Source organism: Scophthalmus maximus, chromosome 17 (genome assembly GCF_022379125.1).
Source record: "Scophthalmus maximus strain ysfricsl-2021 chromosome 17, ASM2237912v1, whole genome shotgun sequence".
In the NCBI taxonomy this organism is placed as follows: Eukaryota; Metazoa; Chordata; class Actinopteri; order Pleuronectiformes; family Scophthalmidae; genus Scophthalmus; species Scophthalmus maximus.
This window is the reverse complement of record NC_061531.1, coordinates 12,627,445-12,646,162: the sequence shown is the minus strand read 5'-3', so window position 1 is coordinate 12,646,162 and position 18,718 is coordinate 12,627,445. Positions and strand designations below refer to the sequence as shown.

Sequence of the window (18,718 nt, the reverse complement as noted above, 5' to 3'; positions counted from 1 at the left end):
CAGCAGGAGCGGTTGGTGTTTCACCCTTTTTCAAAGTGGGGGAGGAGAGTGGAGGGGAGGGAGAGAGATGGGGAGAGGACAGGGGTTAGAGGGGAAGAGAGATAAATGAGGGAGGGGGCTTAATGAGAGCCCTGGCTCACATGATTATGGGACTGGCTGATAGAAATCAGGATCTTTCTCAAAGAAGTCAATTAACCCCCCTCCCCCCCCCTTGCCTAATTATGCATGGACTGCTCCGCTGGCTCTTTACTGATAGGGCTGCTCAGCTCGGCTCAATGTGCAGACTCATGCTGTCGGAGTCTACAAAGGGTTGTGTGTGTGTGTGTGTGTGTGTGTGTGTGTGTGTGTGTGTGTGTGTGTGTGTGTGTGTGTGTGTGTGTGTGTGTGTGTGTGTGTGTGTGTGTGTGTGTGTGTGTGTGTGTGTGTGTGTCTCGTCAGAAGCATTTCTCAACCAGCAGTGAGAGAGCCAGTACCACGCAGAGCCAGGAGGGGGCTCCACCCCACGAGGCCTCTGGTCATTAGTGCGTCGGAGGCCAGATGACGGCTTGACTCTGTGGTCAGAGTAAATAAGCAGCGTTGTAGAATGTCAACATGACCAGGCGGCTCCTTCACAGCACCCAGTGTTGACATATCTGCTCCCTTATCTAAGGAGTGCAAAGCCCAGCCCCACAATAGAACAGTGCCAGAACAAATACAGTAAGGAGATAGAAACCACACATATACACACACACTGCAAGGGAATGTGCCGCATGCATGGTGCTACAATTCAAACCTGCCGCTACTGATGCCTAAATGAATAGCAGATAATTTAACGCTGTACAACACTAGTATATTCACGTTGTGCTCGCCACTGCGGGGGCTAATAACACTTCCAGACTACCTAGTGTTCATGTGGGCTCATAAAAATAATGGTATGTTTAGGATCACAGTAATCTGGGTAAAGGACCTGGACTCGGCTCGACTCGCGCTGCTCAACCTGGCAAGCAAGGAAGACAATTCGGAAGTTGCAGCAGCAACAAGGACTTTGTGCGAGTGCGTGTGCGTGTGCGTGTGTGTGTGTGTGTGTGTGTGCGCGTGTGTCAAACTAAGCAGGGAGAAAGAAAGGTAGCAAGGGAGAGAGGGTAGAGAAAGAAAGATTGCCGTGGTTCACTTTTCAAACCTTTGTTTAAGTACCTGTGTCACGTTTGCTATTTTTCTGTGTCAAAACATTTCGCCGGGCCTTCTTCCCCTCATTGCCTCACATCACCCTAATAACTCTTCTTTATTTTCCCTCCCCGTCTCTCCCCGTCCGCCTCCCCCCCTTTCACTACATCATGGCCCCTGCCAGATCTCGACTGAGCTTGGCTTCCACCGACGTTGTGATAACCTGCTGAAAGCTCCCATGAATATGAGGACACCCAGCTGAGGGTTCTCTGCGCTTCATCTTCCTCGTGCTTCCTCTTTTTTTTAACTCCTCGACTGTGACTCGCTGTGTTCCATCCACAGATTCCTCCAAATCATTTCACTCGCCAGGCCCGTCACATTGCTCGACTCTGTCTGGCCCAGCGCAACGGCGCTGACATGGTTTATGGACGAAAGAGCGAAGCGCATATTAACGAAAAATAAGAGAAGCCAACATGTGCACTCATAGGCACACAGTTCGAAGTCGGTTTAATGGCCACTGTGGGATGTGGGGTCTTTATTTGAGACCCAAAACACTGCCAGCAGTGCTATTGAGCATGGCCAGTTGGAATATATATGATTTTAATTTTCATCCTGCTACCATGCATATAAGCTTGTGGTATGTTTGTGTCTTTTTCAGTGAATGTGTGTCTGTGTGCATACGTGTGTGGGAGGATGTGCTGTGGCAAACCAAACCGAGCAGCTGCAACACATCTGTTGAATTCGTTCAGATGGTGCGAGCCTCTTGTAACCCCACTAGCTCCTCCAAACTGTCATTTCTGAATAGGACCTGCGGACAAATACGGAGTGTTAACATGTAACTGCCCAGCCCACCCACGTGTCCAGCTGACCAGGGCTACGTCCATACAAGTCCGTTTTTGCTCCCTGTCCATACTTACACACCTGAAAATCCATATCACGTGACCATACGATGAGCATGTGCGTACCGCGTATAAACAAGAAGCAGATTGTCTACTCTGTTACAGAAAATACTAATAGCGAGAAACAATGAAGGCGACGGGGGGGGGGGGGTCGTCTCTTTTCCCGTACTGATGACGAAGTGGAATGCTGAAAATGCTTGGTTGTCAAGTCGTGACTGATAAGAACCAATCAGGATGCAAATGCGGGTGAATTGCCACTGAACTAAAATGCGGCGAGGATCGTTACCAAACATCTCAGTTTTAGGCTCTTGGAAACTCCGGAGTAGGGTGGATGGCAGGCGTATACGTAGCAGCAGTGAGGCCTTTAAAAAAAAAAAAAAGAGTTGCGATCACAGCAAAAGGAGATGGACCACAGCAATGGTAGCCATGCAGCCAACAGACCGGACAGACAAGCCACGAGCTGTTGATCAAGATAATACAGCCCCGACCGCCCCCCACACCGCCCCCTCCGTCTCCCCCATTTGACCTTGGATTGTGCCTTTTCTGCTCAGCTGGAGGAGAGGAGAGGCGTTTTACGGCTGCCCTGCACTATGTTACACTTCATCTGTTTGGATGAAGATGACCTTCTCTCCTCGGTGCAGATTGCAGGAAATGCTCCTAATTTTTACTCATCTCTGCTCGAGTGTGTTTGCTGCAGATGTTGAGCAGGCCCCGGCAGCGGCATTCCACGGGTGACCAGTGTCAGCGGTCAGGAGACATAACTCAACTTGAAAGCCCGGTGTGTCAGATGCATTTCATAAAAGAATTTACTGTGTGATTTGGCCGACCTTGTTCGTACTTGAAATTGTGGTCTGCTACAGCGGGGAGGGAAGGTGCTATCTGCACGGGCCCACTGGAGTATTTTCCTTATGGCTAAGGTTTGCAGCAATAGAAGTCAAGGAGACGCACACGTGATTGTACAGCGTGTTCTTTACAAGGTAATACTGTATATCATTTGGCCTCTGCCACCTTGGTGCCTTCCCTAACCAATGTCTGTAGGTTATCAGAACAAAAAAAGGCTTGAATTTGTCTTGGCCAACACTGCACGAATTAAACTCCTTTGTTCCCCCTGTGAACAGAGAGCAAATTACATTCAGGGCTGCAGAAAGACCTTGGACTGGGCTGGCTGGCGCGGCGGCTCTCGCCTCCGTTATCTGCACTGTTCTGTCTCTGCGCCTCTGACAGGATACTTCTGACGGAGAGAAGCCAGAGTAGGGAGCCGCCTTCTGTTTCTCGCGCACGCATCACTCCAGGACTTTATCACATCACGGGCCAATCCCAGAGAAACTCAAAGGACAGCAGCACGCAGTCCCTTCAACCAGGCCAAGTCAAGTCCACTGCTGCTCTCCGTGACCCAAAGGAGGCGCCGGGACACAGATGGAAGAGGGAGTGAGAGAGAGGATGGGAGGACAAGAGAGAACAGGACATTCCGGCGAGCCCTGGTTGCCACTTGAATGCTGGGATGCTGATTTATGGGGCGGTTCTGACAGAGGGAGGGGCCAACCTGTGACTCCCCATAAAACAAGACGTTCATTACCCTCCCAGGCCTCTGGAAAACTGATGAACGCACAAGAGTAGAGAAACAGAGCGGGGTGTGGGAGGGAAAGTGGTTTTTAAAAACCCGAAAAATGAAGAGAAAGTGTTTCCATTTGAAAGCGTGGCAACCGAGGGAAGGGAGCGAGGTGATGAGAGAGCACAGAAATATGGAGCTGAGCAGCAGGGGGAAGGAAGGAGAGATGATGGAGAGGGTGTGAGGACGGAAAGGGGAAACTGAGAAGGGGAATGAGTGATGGGGCTTGAAGGAGCAGGGGGAGAAGAGGGGATGAAAGTGAAAAAAAGGCAAGACAGCAGGCGAAATCTGCCCCACTGAATCGAGCTGCCTGCAGATTTGTGTGGTGTTGTGGGTATCATTATACATCCAGAGGAGAGACGCGAGCAATATGACGCCTTTGGGGTTTATCTGTGTGTTTATCTGTGTACGTACTGCACCGCACTTTTATTCTCCCTCCTCACGCCGCTCGAGTCTCCTCCAAGGCAAACTCACTTCAATAGAACACACTCGCCTGTGGCGAGGTAACATCCACCCACATCCACACTCCACTTTTCCAAAGCCTATCTATCCAGCACCGCTGGTTGAGAGAAGAGAGGTTCAGACCACCCAGGAATGGGTAGTCCAAAGAGGGGCTTTGATGTGGCACAAGCATATGTACAGTGCATGGGCACAATCTCTGCTAAAACACACTCACAAAACACAGTTTTACTGCCTCCTGTGCGGCATCATTACTCCTCGTCGCTGCAGCGGCGGGATGCTCAGAAGGAGAGGGAGCGAGGGAGCGGCAGCCACCTCCTGTGCCAGGCAGTGCCAGGCTGAATTACTGGAGCTGTATGGTCACCCTGAGGGAGAGGAAACCTGCCCAGTCTAACCACGTCTCAATTAACCAATTAAGTTCAAAAGTGAACAGGGGACCAATTAGAGAGAATAGTGCTGAGCGTGTTTTAATCTGCCTCCCCCCGCCCCACACACACACACACACACACACACACACACACACACACACACACACACACACACACTACCAGGCCTGTCTGTGACCTGGCTGGCTGAGCTTTGTCTGCGTCGGCTGAAACATGGCACGCAAGCTGCCGTTACTCACCCACCCATCCCCATGGCCAGAAAAAAGAAAGAAAGAAAGGATTTAGACAGATCAGTCATCAGCTGTAAAACAAACCAGATCCAGAGCATTCCATGTGATGTTTCCAGTGGAAACAGGAGAACCATGAAAATCCCTTTTTTTTTAAATTTTATATCTGGAAATTCAGAGACCTGTGGGAGAATGTTCAAAAGTGGAGGACAGTGTTTAGTCATATCTAATGTGGCTATTTCCTGTTCCGCCTCCTCGTATTTTGGTCCTGCAGATGGGTTTTAATGGATGCCAAATGGGAGGTTTAGTGCCTCGCTATTGGCCTATTGGAGTCTCTTTTTAACGCCATTATAATAAATGACTTGTGTTTAGGACTCGGGGCTACAGCGCGCTCCTCTCTTTGACAGTATGCCCCGGGCGGAGTGTTTGTAACTTACCACTAAAAGTACAAATTTTATCCCTGTGTTCAAGGGGAGGCAGGCAGGGAGGGGGGGGTAAGCTATATTGTCTGCTAAAGCACCAATAAAAGATATGTGGGCTGTATGACACAATTGTAGTAGGGCTGCTTTGAGCCCTGGAGCCAAATGCGGTGTGTTTCGGAATCAGGTTGACAGCTAGAAAGAGAGAGAGAGAGAGAGGTGAGAAATCCCTCTTTGACTCTGCTCATTCTCCACTAGGGATATATCTGTGCTTTGATTTTATTTGGGATTTATTTGAAGGCTGTGACAATTTAAGTTCTTGCATGGTTGATTAGCTCTGTGTGCGTGTGCGCGTGTGTGCGTGTGCGCGTGTGCGCGTGTGTGTGTGTGTGTGTGAGAGAGAGAGAGAATGAGGAAGAGGGTGAGAAAAGTCCCAGGATGTCAGGATGTAGTTTGAGGGGTGAAGGACTCCCCTGTTGTATGCGAGGCCCTGGAGGATTCCTCCTCCTCTTCCTCCCTTCTTCACTCCCTCACACTCATCCGTTCCTCTGCGAAGGCTCACAATGCTGGGAAGAAATGTGTCATTAACAGGGGAGACCAAAATAATGTTTATGGGCTCAAGCAGCACTGAAATCATTTTCCATATCAGTGCAACTGCATGGGCCCTGTGGGGGAGTAAATCTGATTTTCTCCTCTCTGTGCCAATGGGAAACATCATGGGAAAGAAAACAGATTGGATTGTTAGAGAGATGGCCTGACGCAGCTGTGGGCGGCTCTTTGTGTGTTTGGGTGTGTTGCTGTGTGTGTGGTAGTGTGTTGCTGTGTGTGTGTGTGTGTGTGTGTGTGTGTGTGTGTGTGTGTATCATGAGACAACTAGTGAGTGGAAGAGAAAAAGCAAAAGCAAAATAAAAATGCGGATGTTTAGCGAGAGTGTGTGTGTTTGTGTGAGGATGAGAGAACGAGATGGATGAGCCCCACTATGGTAATCACAATTTCATGCCTCAGGAATAAAAAAAAAAAACCCGGGACGCAGCAAACGGCCCTGAAATGCTCTCATGTAACAATGGGTCAGTTAACAAGCACACTCACGCAAGTTTGGACACATGACAAATGGTTCTCCTTGAGGAGTGTAGAGCTTCCCTGGGACAAAGCATAACGTGCTTCTGGGCCTGCAAATTTTCTCTGCAAAATATCCAGCCTCTATCTGCCATTCCATAAGAAGCTCTTTAAAAAGCAAAAGACAAATAGGTTACGACTTCATCAGGTAGCGTGGAGGGAAGGGGGGGGGGTTATTAAAGTAAAACGCTGATGGAAATAACAAGGTGGTGCTTGGAGAGAAAACATTTCCTAATGAGAGGTCGGTCCAAACAAAGCTGCTGCGGCTGCTGCTCGGGAGTGAGACGTTTCATCGTAAACCGAATGAAAGAAAACAAAAAAGCGGAGCTTAGTTATTCTAAGTTGGGACACTGTTTTTACTTGGGAGCGCTCTTAAATGTGCGTTGTGGGCGTCGGGCATGTGAGCGTGCGATGTGTGGGTGGGAGTAGAAGGGAGGTAATGGGCCCTGAGCTCATTCGTCCTGGCCCGGTCCCGTTGCTGTTGCGCTGTTTTAAAATCCGTCCGCCCACCTCCCGCGTCCCAGCCTGGAATTCCTGCATGTTCTCTCTCCAAAGATGAGGCCGGTGACTCAGCACACTGCTGCACTTTCACACGGATCACAGCGAGGACATCCTAAACGAGTCCAGACCTTTACCTCAGCCATTTGTCAGGAACTTCCCAGCGACTTACACCCTCGTTTCTACACCGACGCAGATGTTTGGGCCTCTCATCCGCACGCAAAGAGCGTTTTAAGTAACTAAGACTAAAAGAGTTTTGGTTTCAGTGTGTCACTGTGTATGTGTGAAATGTTAAACAAGCCTTAGGGAAACACTGGCATTACAGTTTATTCCACGCACAGAAACCAAAGCAACAAAATGCTGAGTCTTATTACGCTTTTGTAACTAAAATTAGCATTACTACACGACACCACCTTACGGGCATTCACAGGTGTCTGCCTCGCCTAATGATACTGATGTTGGAAACAAAATAAGATGAAGCATCAGATGTCAAATGACGTTATCCGCACCAAAAAGGAACAAGATCACCGCCGAATGTTCCTCTCTGGTATTTGACGTATCGCTTATCGCCACCTACTGGCGATATTGTTTAGCGCCACGTACGTGGCTATTGGTTGAGCCTTTGTTTTTGTCTTCTCATCTGGACAGAGACAATTTGTAAAAGAAAAAGGTGTAAAACAAAAGTTTTTTTAAACGGATGTGAAAATATCCATTAGGAAAACTTTAGTCATGACAAGGTGTTAATGTCCATGTTTCCTTTTCTAATCTATCCGTTGAACTTGAGCCACAGACCCCATCGTCCTGTGCTTCACCTCCTCGCCCTCACGCCAGCTGCTTCTCCTTCCCCCACTTACTCTTATTGTCTCTTAAACAACACACTTCCTCTGTACTTAGTGTGCGCCGCCCCCCCTTTTGCAGATTCCTGTACGAATAATGAAAGAGGATGAGAGAGGGACGCATGTTCTTCTGACATTGCTCCACCTCAACTACAACAAAAAAATCCCTCATCTGTTTTCTCTGCAGCGTCCCCGTCTGTGTGGATCCCTTGTTGTTTTCAGGCTCCCTGCCAGACCGGGACAAGCCAGTTGGACTAATTTGTTTAGGATTAGCATCTCTTATCCCCATCATGTCAACTTGTATATTGTATAAACAGCTGGGTGAAGTGGGCGGTGTGCTCCGGCCGACCTCCCCAAGCCAATTCATTTAAAAAAATAAAAATAATCACAACCCCCCCCCCCCCCCCCCCCCCCCCCCTTTTTTTTTACCCTGCCATCATCACTTCAATTGCAAGCAATTGGCTGACCACGAAGCCACTCTGCAAACACAGACTTCGACACACACACACACACACACACACACACACACACGCGCTCTCTCACATATGCTCAGCAACGCACTCCCACACAATCCCTGCTGCTCTTTCGCTCTCAAAGTTTTCTCACAGTTGCTCCCACTCTCTATCTACCCTCTCGCCCCTTACCCCTCCTCTGGAAGTTGCCCTGTTGCACAGGCCTTCCCTCTCTCTCACTCTCTTCCTGCAGCCATCCTTCCAACGGCTTCTCCCGCTCCCTTTCCACTCCTCCACTCACCCCCGCACTGACCACATCCACTAAACTCACTCCACAGGCACGCAGTGTGGAGAGTGTCGGAGGCGTGCGTGCGCCCCCCACCCCCACCCCACCCCCACCCCACCCATGCACTGGGCCCAGCTCCAGCACTGGACCGCCTCTCTCACTTCAGTATGCTCCTGATCAGACCAGCCTCCTACTGGAGCTGCAGAGGTGGGCCCTCTCCTTCAGCCCCGCCATCCAACCACCCACTGACCCAAGAAGGCAGGGAAAAGAGTTCGGAAAGCAGAGGCGGCGGGGGGGTCAGCAACCTAAAACAAAACCAGAAAAAAAAAAACCTACAGTTGTTTCTGAAGTTTGGAGGAATTTGGCTACCAGTTGCGCTAATGTTTTCAAGATGACTTTGACTGTTTGAAGGAAATCCCCCCACTTTAGTAGCCATTTGAAATTCCTTCTGTGTTTTATTGTGAGGAAGTAGGCGCTGGGTTAGTCAGCGGCCCTTCGGGGTAGTGTGCTCAGTCTGTCTGAGGCTGCTGGTGTGTGCGGCTGCCCGATCCAATTGAGCTTCCCCCCGATGTTACTGGAAAGGGCCTAAAAACTTAGTTGTGTGTTTATGAGTGAATATGTGTGCGGAAAGTCTGGCTGGCTTCTTCCTGGGCGTCTGAATTCCTGGGCAGAAAATGCAACTGCATCAGTAGGAAAGTCTGATGGGAGAGACACTGAAGTGGGAGTGAAGCTCTGTTACCAGCAGACATCCTGCTCAATATGTTTTTACTTGGTAAGTTAACATTCAAATATCTCTTTCTTCTGTCTGCCTGCTTTTAGTCACCAGATTATCGAGAGTCGCAGCTCACTAAATTCTTGATGGCTTGAATAAGGAAACTTCTTTGAAATCGGTAATCCTGTTCTCATGTCTTACCAATACATGTTCTGGTGTCTTGTGTTTCTGTGTCAGAGAGTCGAAGCAGCAGTGCCAGCAACTGCTCCTGGAAAGAGCTGCTGGATTTTAAGCAGCCCCTCGGAATATCGAAAGGTTTTCTCTTTGATCACTTCACTCTTGGTGACGCCGATTCGATTTATTTGAATTTCGCGAAGGGACGGTGTGTTTTTGTGTGTGATCTGTGATAATTAGGGAGCTACAGAGGCCGGCTTCCACAGGGCACTGACCACTTACTGTACAACTTTGACTGACTCCTCCTGTGACAGAAGGTCTTATCAACTAGTAGTGTGTATGTGTGAGTGTTTTTTTCTCCTTCTTCTTCTACCCTCCCCCTCTCTGGTGCTTGCTGATAACTGAGCTGTGGAGAGCAGGTTGATGCGGTCACACCTGCAATTTTCTCTCTCCCTCCCTCCGTCTTTCCCCTTTGCTCGTGTCACCATCGCTCTCATCTCTCGTTGTCTTGTCTGGTGTCCTTGTCTAGACAACACTTCCATCCGTCCCTTCGGGGGCTGTCGTCTCCACATAAGACAGAGAGCCGAGGACTACCTGGGCTCATTTCTCGAGAGCAGACAGGGAAATATGATGCACGGTGAAATAATTGTACCTTATCTTCTCGTAGACAAAAGGTATAGTCGCAGATCTGTGCTCGTGTGTGTGTGTGTGTTTGTGCTCAGGAGCACGTGGATAGGTGTGAGAAAACTTTGATCTGATTCCCAGCATCCAAAAGAACAACGTGTTGTGGGTGGGTGCTTGTTGTCTTCTCAGCTTTTTTTTCCTCTTCCCATCACTGCCTTGGCCCACTCTTCGATGAATCCCTTTACATCCCACTGTTGAATAATTCTTTGTTGAGACACCAAACAACCAACACATTCTCGACTAACATAATCAGGCCGAGGCATTGACGGGGGCAGGTTAGTGACCCCAACAGGGCAAAGATTATGACAACTCCCTCCCTGTAACCTAACAACTGAAAACAGAATAAATTCTGGAGAAGTGTGTGTGTGTGTGTGTGTGTGTGTGTGTGTGAGCCGAAAAGAGGCTTGGGTGGGGTTTCAAGGTAGGTTGGGAGGGCTGTTGTTGCCGAGCAGCACGCTGACCAATTGCATCTGCCCACTGCTGGTGTTTTCTGCCAGCGTTCAGCCTCCTTGCCTTGAGCGCTGTTTCTCTTTCATTCCCATGACAACCGGGCCTCCTTCTCCCCGCTCTGCCTCTCCGCCTGCAGCGCACTGTGCCATTCAGGGGGGCTCCTGCTTGGGCCCACATTACTGTGTGCGTGTGTGTGTGTGTGTGCGTGTGTTTGTGCATTTATGTCATTGTTATTGTGCACAAACTGGTCTCCTTCGCCCTTACACACCCACACTGGAGTGCAACATCAGGACGGGTTAACACCTCCTCCTCCTCCTCCTCCTCCTCCTCCTCCAGAGGTTCTGCAGTGTTTGTGCATTTGTCTGCGTCTGTTGTGCTAATTCTGTACGTCGTGTGTTTGAACACGTGTAACATGTTCGATAAGGCGAAGCCGACTGGTCTTCTGACTTTCTGCAAGATTTAATGTCTATCTGCAAGCAATGTAGCAACGTGAGACCCTAATAGATAATGTTACACCATCCCCTTAAGTAGTTGGCTTAATGTGGCCATAAAAGAATATTATTATTACATTATTAAACAATTTAATGTTGGGTTACCTGAATTGAGGTGTCCTTGCGCCTTAAGGTGTCTCTTTGGATTCGTGGTCTTCTTCGCAGTTATTCTGTAGCCGCAGGGCTTCTCTCCTGACAATAAAACACAGCGGGATCATATCTGAACTCGGTCCAAATGTCAACCTGTTTTGTTGCTGTCATGTTCTTTTCCCGTCTCTGTTTGTTATATGATTTCCCACAGCCATGGGGTTTACGTGCGTAGCTAGTGCCAGTGTTTCACCAGAACAATCATCGCAGCGCACGCAAAGAGAAATGTGCAGCGCAGCTATTCAAAGAGGGACTTTTGATGATATCGTTGACATTTTTGTTGTTGACAAGCATATTTAGGCATAGTTTTTTGTAGACAAAATGAATGCTGTTTGAATACTACTTTGTGAGTAACGCTGTTTCGGGCGGGATGTTTTGATGTCAGGGAGAGAGGTGGGCTTCCCCCATCCCTGCGCTCTCCTCTCTTTTAATTCTCTAATAGGATTAATCTTCATCGCTGTCAGGGATCGGCGCCGATTAGGATGCACATGACCCGATTCTCTTAAGAGCCCAAACAAGTGCACGGCTGGCACCACTTAAGAACCAGAGAAATAAACAGGGTTTTCAAAAAAAGGGAGAAAAAAAAATACAAACGAACACACGGGCAGAGAAAACACACAACTAAAAAGGATCTGGCATAGAGTCGGCCGGCTCCATTGATCCACGTCAGCATTTAATAAGCTGCTAAATAAACAGCAATGGTGAGTTCAGCACTGGCGCTGTCATGCCTCAGACCTTTGCTCCACTTTTTTTTCCGGCACTGCTTTGCCGTGCGCCCCGACTGCAACAGACCGAAGCACTAAGGGAGACAAGCTCCCCCCCCCCCCCCCCCCCCCCCCCTTTTTTTTTTTTACAACCTGTGCGCTTTCTCACCAACACCTGTGATTCACGAGGCTCTCAGTGGGATCAGGGAGGGCAGCGCATGAACCCAGCATGCGGTACGATGACGCTTGAGCAAACCGCAGGAGAAAAGATATAGATTTGAGCAGAATCGTGGACAATGTAATTCTCAGTGGGAGGCGCACGGTAGACGTAACGCGGAGGGATGGGGTCATCCGGTGCTGAGCGACAGGTTGTGGAGTCGGGAAACGGCTATAGTGTAACAGAGGTGAAGGCGGCTGCCTTTTTATTCTGCACATATACCACAGCCCAGAATGGCCAAACTGGGTAACCTATAGAGGCTTGTTCCAGTTGTGTTGTGGGAAGGGCTTCGTGTACGAGTTGATCGAATACCGTCCAAAGGTCTTTTCTTCGCTCCCCTCCTCCCCTAACATCAGCTTAAGCATCCTTAGACATCCCATTTTCATGTATGGTCCCTCTCCTCTCCTTGTCTTTCTGGCAGACGCTTTCTCCGCTCTTGGTGTGTGAAGAGGGGCTTTGCGGCCTCTCCCTGTCACTCGCTATGTCTCTTTCGCCCGTCCTCTCCCTCTCTCTGGGGCGAGGCTGTTAATAATGCAGGGGGATTAGCTGATTTATGTGAGCCGGGGTTCCTGGGGGCGACACAAAGGAAGACGGTGCTGACGAGTGAGCAATGTGCAGGGCGGTGGCACACGGAGCCCTGGGTGTCTGCATGATGGGGGCTGGATGTGTGCCCAGTGAGCACGCTGGCCATAATCCACCCCCGACTAACCCCCCCCCCCCCCCCCCCCCCCCCCCCCCCCTCGACCCCCAGCCTGCAATCAGGGCTGTTCCAGGAGCGCTCTGCAGGGACAGGGGTGATAAGAGGTGGCAGCGGAGAAGCCATCGGGGAAGTGGGGGCTGAGAAGCAGAAATGCATGGATACTGTGGTTTGTCATCGGGACAACTCACAATGCCTCCCCACCTACATGTACGATGTTGCTATAGCACCCTGTCTTACACGGCTGAAGGCCTTAAAAGATATTTCAGCTCCTCGTCTTTTCTGTCTGCTTCATTCTGCAAATGTCTACAATGGTGGTTAATGATCTCCCATTGTTTGCGTTCTGTATTTTGCCCCTAGAACCACATCAGAAAAAAACAATTCAGTTTCAGTTTTCATTGATTTAGCTGACTGACTTAAAAAAAAAAAAGATGTAACTGCGGTCTTTCTGTTGTACCAGACACACACTTAAAAAAAAAAAGGAAAGTATATTACTGTTTTTCCACGAGTTTGTGATAGACCGACATGTAGGATACCCGCGCACACACAGGGCTGGTTTTCAGGTAGTTTGCCTCTGTTGGGTTGGGGATTGTGGGGGATTTCCACCTGTCTGGGGCTGTGGTGCAAAGTGTGACAGAAGTGTGTCTGTACGTGTGAGAGAAAGCATATCCATGCCTGTTTGTGTGTGAAGTGTGTGCGCGCGCGCGTCCCTGCATGCTCCTGTGCTCTGGCCCTCGAGCCATAGCCTATGTGGTGCAGGAGCAGGCAGCAGACTGATGGGTTTATCCCTGCTATCTGCCCAGAGGATGTGCTCACTCACTGCCTGGCTGCTTGAGACTTCCACGTGATTGTCCTCACACTCCCAGAAAAGGATTGATTTGTGTTTTGGGCTGATTCACGCTTAAAGAACGTCTAATCATCACACAGCGTTCCGTGTTAGATCAGCTCGTCATGAGGGGCTGATAATTAATTTTTTTTGCCGCGTTGCCCTCCCCTTACGTTTTCGCAGCGAGCTCCACGAGCACAGTGTACTATAACACAAATGTGTGTGTGTTTGCCCGAGTATGAGCATGTGAGCTCTCATCCGGGCACATTCATACATAAGCATGAGTGTTCGCGGCAGTGTGACTTGGGGGAAATGAATGTGCAAAGAGCCGGGCACCTGGGTCCCTCGCTCAAGTGCACTGGCGGGCGCGTAATGGGAATGCAATTTAAGCAGTGGTTAATCAGTGTGTTTTCTCCAGCTTGCCCAGTAATGCATAATAGACAATCAGCTCCCAGTCGCACGGGCGTTGCAACGAATGGTCAATTACTCATCATAGTCTTGTTAAACACATAGTTCAGCCAGCCTGGGACAGATTGCTCTGCTGGGGCCATCATTATGGTAAAGAACAAAGCAATGCAATGCTATGTGTCAGGGGAAAAAAAAAAAAAAAAAAAAGGAATGGGAGAGAAAATGAGGATTGGGGAAGAGGCTCATTGAGATGGCACCAAGTAGGGGAAAGAGAAGAGAAGAGAGGGCCACGGGGACAAAGCCATGTGGCAGTGGGGGGGAAGGAGTGAAACACCAACATGGAACCGAAGAAAGAGAACAGCACTGTCAGAGTCACGTCGAGAGAAGGCAAAGAGTGAAAGAGAGACGGAGAGGAGGTGAAATGGAGCAGAGCAATGAGAGAGATTGAGGGCATGAAAGTGAGAGATGGAGAGCATAAGATAATGGAGGGAGGGAGAGAAATTGAGAAAGGGACACTGGGGAGCGGGAGCAAAAGTGTGTGAGAGCGAGAGGGAGAGAGCCTGAGAAAGTGTGTACTCAGCTGTGAGATGAGACCTCTGTCTGCCCATGGGGAGAGGACTCTGCTGTCAGTGAGGGGGAGGTCTCACACTCTCTCTCTCTCTCTCTCTCTCACACTCACACACATTCACCTTCTCCCCTCAACAGCAATCAAATTTGCCCGGTTTAATGATTCCACCTAGAGGGCCAGTGGGGCTCCGTCCCTTTACGTCTGCATGTAGATCTGCTGCAGTTTTTTTTCTTCTTCTTCTTCCTGTTTCGGTCACACTCATGGTGACAGTGTACATGCCCTCCTCTAATTCTAACCATGTTTTCTCTCCTTACGTCTGTCCCTGTGGGAATGCAGGCAGTGGATTGATGGGCAATTCCTCCGCCTCCTTCATGGGGACCTTTCTGGCCAGTAGTCTGGGTTCCCCCCCATCCCACCCGTCTCACCCCTCCCGGCCGCCGTCCTCGCCCTCCTCACCTTCCTTCCGGGGCGGACCCCACTCCGGCGCCTCGCAAATCTGGTTTCCCCACTCGCATGAAGGTACCTCAAAACACACACGTGCACGCCCACAGTTCTCACCTCTCATCTGACCACAATTTGAGATGAGGCCGTCACATCTTGGCAGCACTGGGCCAGAGCCTTACAGGATGTGTTGTTACTCTGATATTGTATATTTTTGGTCCGTGTTAGGTTTCCACCAAAGCACGGCTTGTAATTGTCTAGCAAGGAACAGGCTCCCACCCTTTTTTATTTTTGAACCAAAATAGGCCCAGGCCCAATATGTTCAGAGTGGAGCACCGCGCCACGGTTTCTGGACGGGGACACAGGGTCAAAAGTTCAGCCAAGGAATCTTGCGGTATTCCACTCACGTCAGCAGGAATGTCACTCACGGCTCTCGGAGGCAGCACGTGCGAACGCAGGCTAATAAAAACAATGCAGCGCTTTCAGCTGGTGTCTTCATCACAGCTTAATAGGGCGGTTCCCACCCAACTCTCAGCATTACAAAACCTTGGTTACACGCACACACATGCACACAGAGTTCAGGACCTCACATTTCTGCTTAGATGCAACCAGGAAGTCAGACAAGGACAAAGCAGAGATATATCTGCTTAGGTACGACAGATACATGTACAACCTATCCAACCACTGGTATATTAAAGCATGGCCTGCTCTCTTGTGACTTCACTTCTGTCACTTCTAGATTCACCTGTTCACAGTTAAAACTGATTCGGAAATAAAACGCTCATCCGGACGGAGATAGTTTTTTTTTTTTTTAAATGCCATTGAGTCAGACAACGCCTCCTAAACCTCCCCTTGCTCTCATAGCCTGGCCACAAGGGGTTGAGTTAGTCTACTGCTCTTACCGCGGAAACAAGAAACTCTGCACTTTTCCAAATAAACATGGAGGCAGGAAGACCACATTTGAATGAGATATCATCTCTATGTCACCACTTCAGTCAGAAACGTTTCCCTCCAAACTCATTTTGTAAGCGTCAGTGTCTCGTTACCTCATAGTTTCAGGGTTTCATTGTCGGAGACTTTCTTCTTGTGGAAAAGTAGAATAATATTAATAAGAGTGATGATGATAATGCCAAGCCTAATAAAAGTAATGGAGGTGATTATGACTGGGATTATTACTCAGTTGGCAATGGAGGCCATTATCTCTATTGCAGTTTAATTGCATATAACGCACTAAGAGCATGATTGAATCCAGACTGTTCATCAACCACATTCAGCTGTTCCCTCCTCAAGATAATTGCATATTGTCTTTTTCCTGTTTTGCATAAAAAGCAAGTCATCAAAATGAGCGGCACAATTACCCAGACTCTCGCCTCCTCTCTCCGGGTGTCAGCAGAACCCCACCAGCAGCGGAGCAGGCACTGACTTGTGCGCATGTGTTTGTGTATTTGTGTAGTGTTTCACTTTTTGGGGGGATTTTTTTCTTCTTCTTTTCCAAGTGTGTTTTTAAAGAGGCTGCTTGCATGCAAAGCCAAGCACAGCGGCTTGAATTGTATTCAAAGATTATTGTCTGATCTTCATGTCTCTGGCAGATACCTGTCATGGCGCAGAATGTCTTTGTCTGTGCAATTATTCTGACACATTTTCACAGATTAAGAGCTAAAATATATCATGTATCAAGCAATCATTTACAATGAGCTCATTAGTCACTTGCTAACCAATCACTTAGTGTGGATAAACACATTCCTAGTAGACTGGGAGTGAATGAAGCTGGCTAAATCACAGGCACACATTTAACATATTTATTTATTTCAAAATGAATTGAAATTAAAATATTAGGATGATTAACTTAAATCAAAATGTATAACAGCCTGATCAATATGTCTCAAAGGGCTGTACATCAATATCAAACAATATTAAACATTATCAAAATACAGAAATGTAAAAAAGTGAGATGAATTTCTTAATCAAAATCATCAAAAATATGAATTAAAACAATATGAATTTGCATTTAAAACCCCACCAGCAGCATAGAAGGCACTGACTTGTGCACATTGTGAATTTGTGTAGTGTGTCCCTTTTTGGGGGTATTTTGGGGAAAAATGTGTTAGTCAAGCCCAGATGAGACAGTCATGGAAAGAAATGGGACATATCTTGGCTTTATTTTGTAAATGTGAATACATGGTCCTTGAGATATCATTGGTATGATTTTTTTTTAAAGAAATAAGAGACAGAGATTTTTTCTAATACTAGAGCTTTGTGTAAATAAAAAAAATAGAAGGGCCAAGCAAAGTTCCTTGTGGAACACCACAACTGACCTTAGCATGGTTTGATGAAGAGTTGTTGTGTCAGTGGGACCATTATAACTTTATATAGAAACTAATGCAGTGAGGTGATCAATCATGTCAAATAGCTGGGAGCACTATTAATGAAATTGAGCCAATCAAAACTAGGCAGTAACTTTGTAACCATACCACTAAGGGTTGAAGTTGGGTTTCTTTAATCTCGCATTGGGAAACCAGTCACAATTCAACACCTAGCATGTCGTCTGTCTGCAGCATTTTGGGAGAAGGAACATTTGGAACTGTTTTTTTTTCAGTCTACACAATATTTCTGAATAAATTACTTCCAGAATAGAGAAGGTTAAGGTTAAGTTGTCTTTCGGATCTAGACATCAAAGGCTACATGTGGCAGATATATTTTTGTCATTTTGTCAGTGCCGTTGAAAATAGAAAAACATTTTTTTCCCCCTGGATATAACATCGGTCATAACCAACCTAGCACAGAAACTTGATTTTATTACTATTTCAGGCTGACACAGTTGTCTTTTACAGAATGTAAAATAAAAAAAAAACACATTTAAGGCAGCGTGTGTATTAACTTATTTGCTACTGAAATACAAAAAAAGCTATCACAGAGCTTGACATGAGAGTTGGCTAAGTAATTTGAGTATTTTTTAAAAATTATTTACAAACAAGCTGTCAGTTCAAAAAGTTTTTCCCTAGTTCACATCGCAATGAAACCATCATTTTCTAATTTTACCCAGTAGCGACAACCGTTCAAAGCGCAGTTTCTGTGCTTGGAAGGCCAAAGAGACAAAGATGTGATGTTAACTTTGTATGCGCATCAGCGTGGACTTGGTCTGAGTATGTATACAGAGAGGGCCAGTTATGCATACAGACCGTATTTCTACTGGGAACATTAGTGACAAACCATTAGCTAAGTGACACATTAAGCACAGCTATAAATAACATCACCACATAACAGAGGCGTTATTGTTATCAAGATAACTTTGGCACTGACCCTCAGTGAATGTGGCACAGAGAAGTCAGTTTACTTAAAGATTCATTGTGTTTGGAAAATTTAAGTGTAGGCAACAGTACACCGCCTTACAAATGCTTAAGATGTTGGTACAAAGTGAAAGTGCCAAGAACCAAACCAATGTCTGAGAGTAGTGTGGAATGAAAGAGGTTTTTTGTTTCAGATTCTCTCTACTGATTGATTGAAATGCTGTTAACAGCCACTGTGTGTACCACACATGGGATTGTCTGTTGTTCATTTGCCGAGGGACGATGTGGACTCACTGACACTAGATAGTGGAGTGGCAGCGAGAAGACAGGGATGAAAAAAAACAAACAAAGACAGATGTAGCGTAGTGACCGTTTTAATAAATGTAATGCAAACACCTGGTAAAATGGATTAGTTTCACAGAGCTTTTGAAAGATTGATTTCCATGTATGGAATTGTTAGAATAAACCCCACTGAATCAACTGAGTGCAAAAAAAATAATAATAAGGACCAAAAAAACCCCCCAACAACAACAACTCTGTAGTCACCTCACAGGCCTGAGGCCAGCTGGCTGCGGTCCAAAT

General features: G+C 47.6%; 1 protein-coding gene across 12 annotated transcripts in view; it reads left to right on the top strand.

The window, feature by feature from the left end:
• The window catches only part of LOC118288616 (BAH and coiled-coil domain-containing protein 1), a 64,874-nt gene that overhangs the window by 17,269 nt on the left and 28,887 nt on the right, over positions 1 to 18,718 (top strand). For 11 of the 12 annotated variants that reach the window (XM_035614906.2, XM_035614900.2, XM_035614899.2 and 8 more), the window contains exon 3: positions 14,745 to 14,927. In XM_035614906.2, the coding sequence (XP_035470799.2) occupies positions 14,745 to 14,927 (183 nt within the window). Of the gene's footprint in view, positions 1 to 8,618; positions 9,103 to 14,744; positions 14,928 to 18,718 lie in introns of those variants that run through there. The other variant, XM_035614903.2, reaches the window with a different exon arrangement.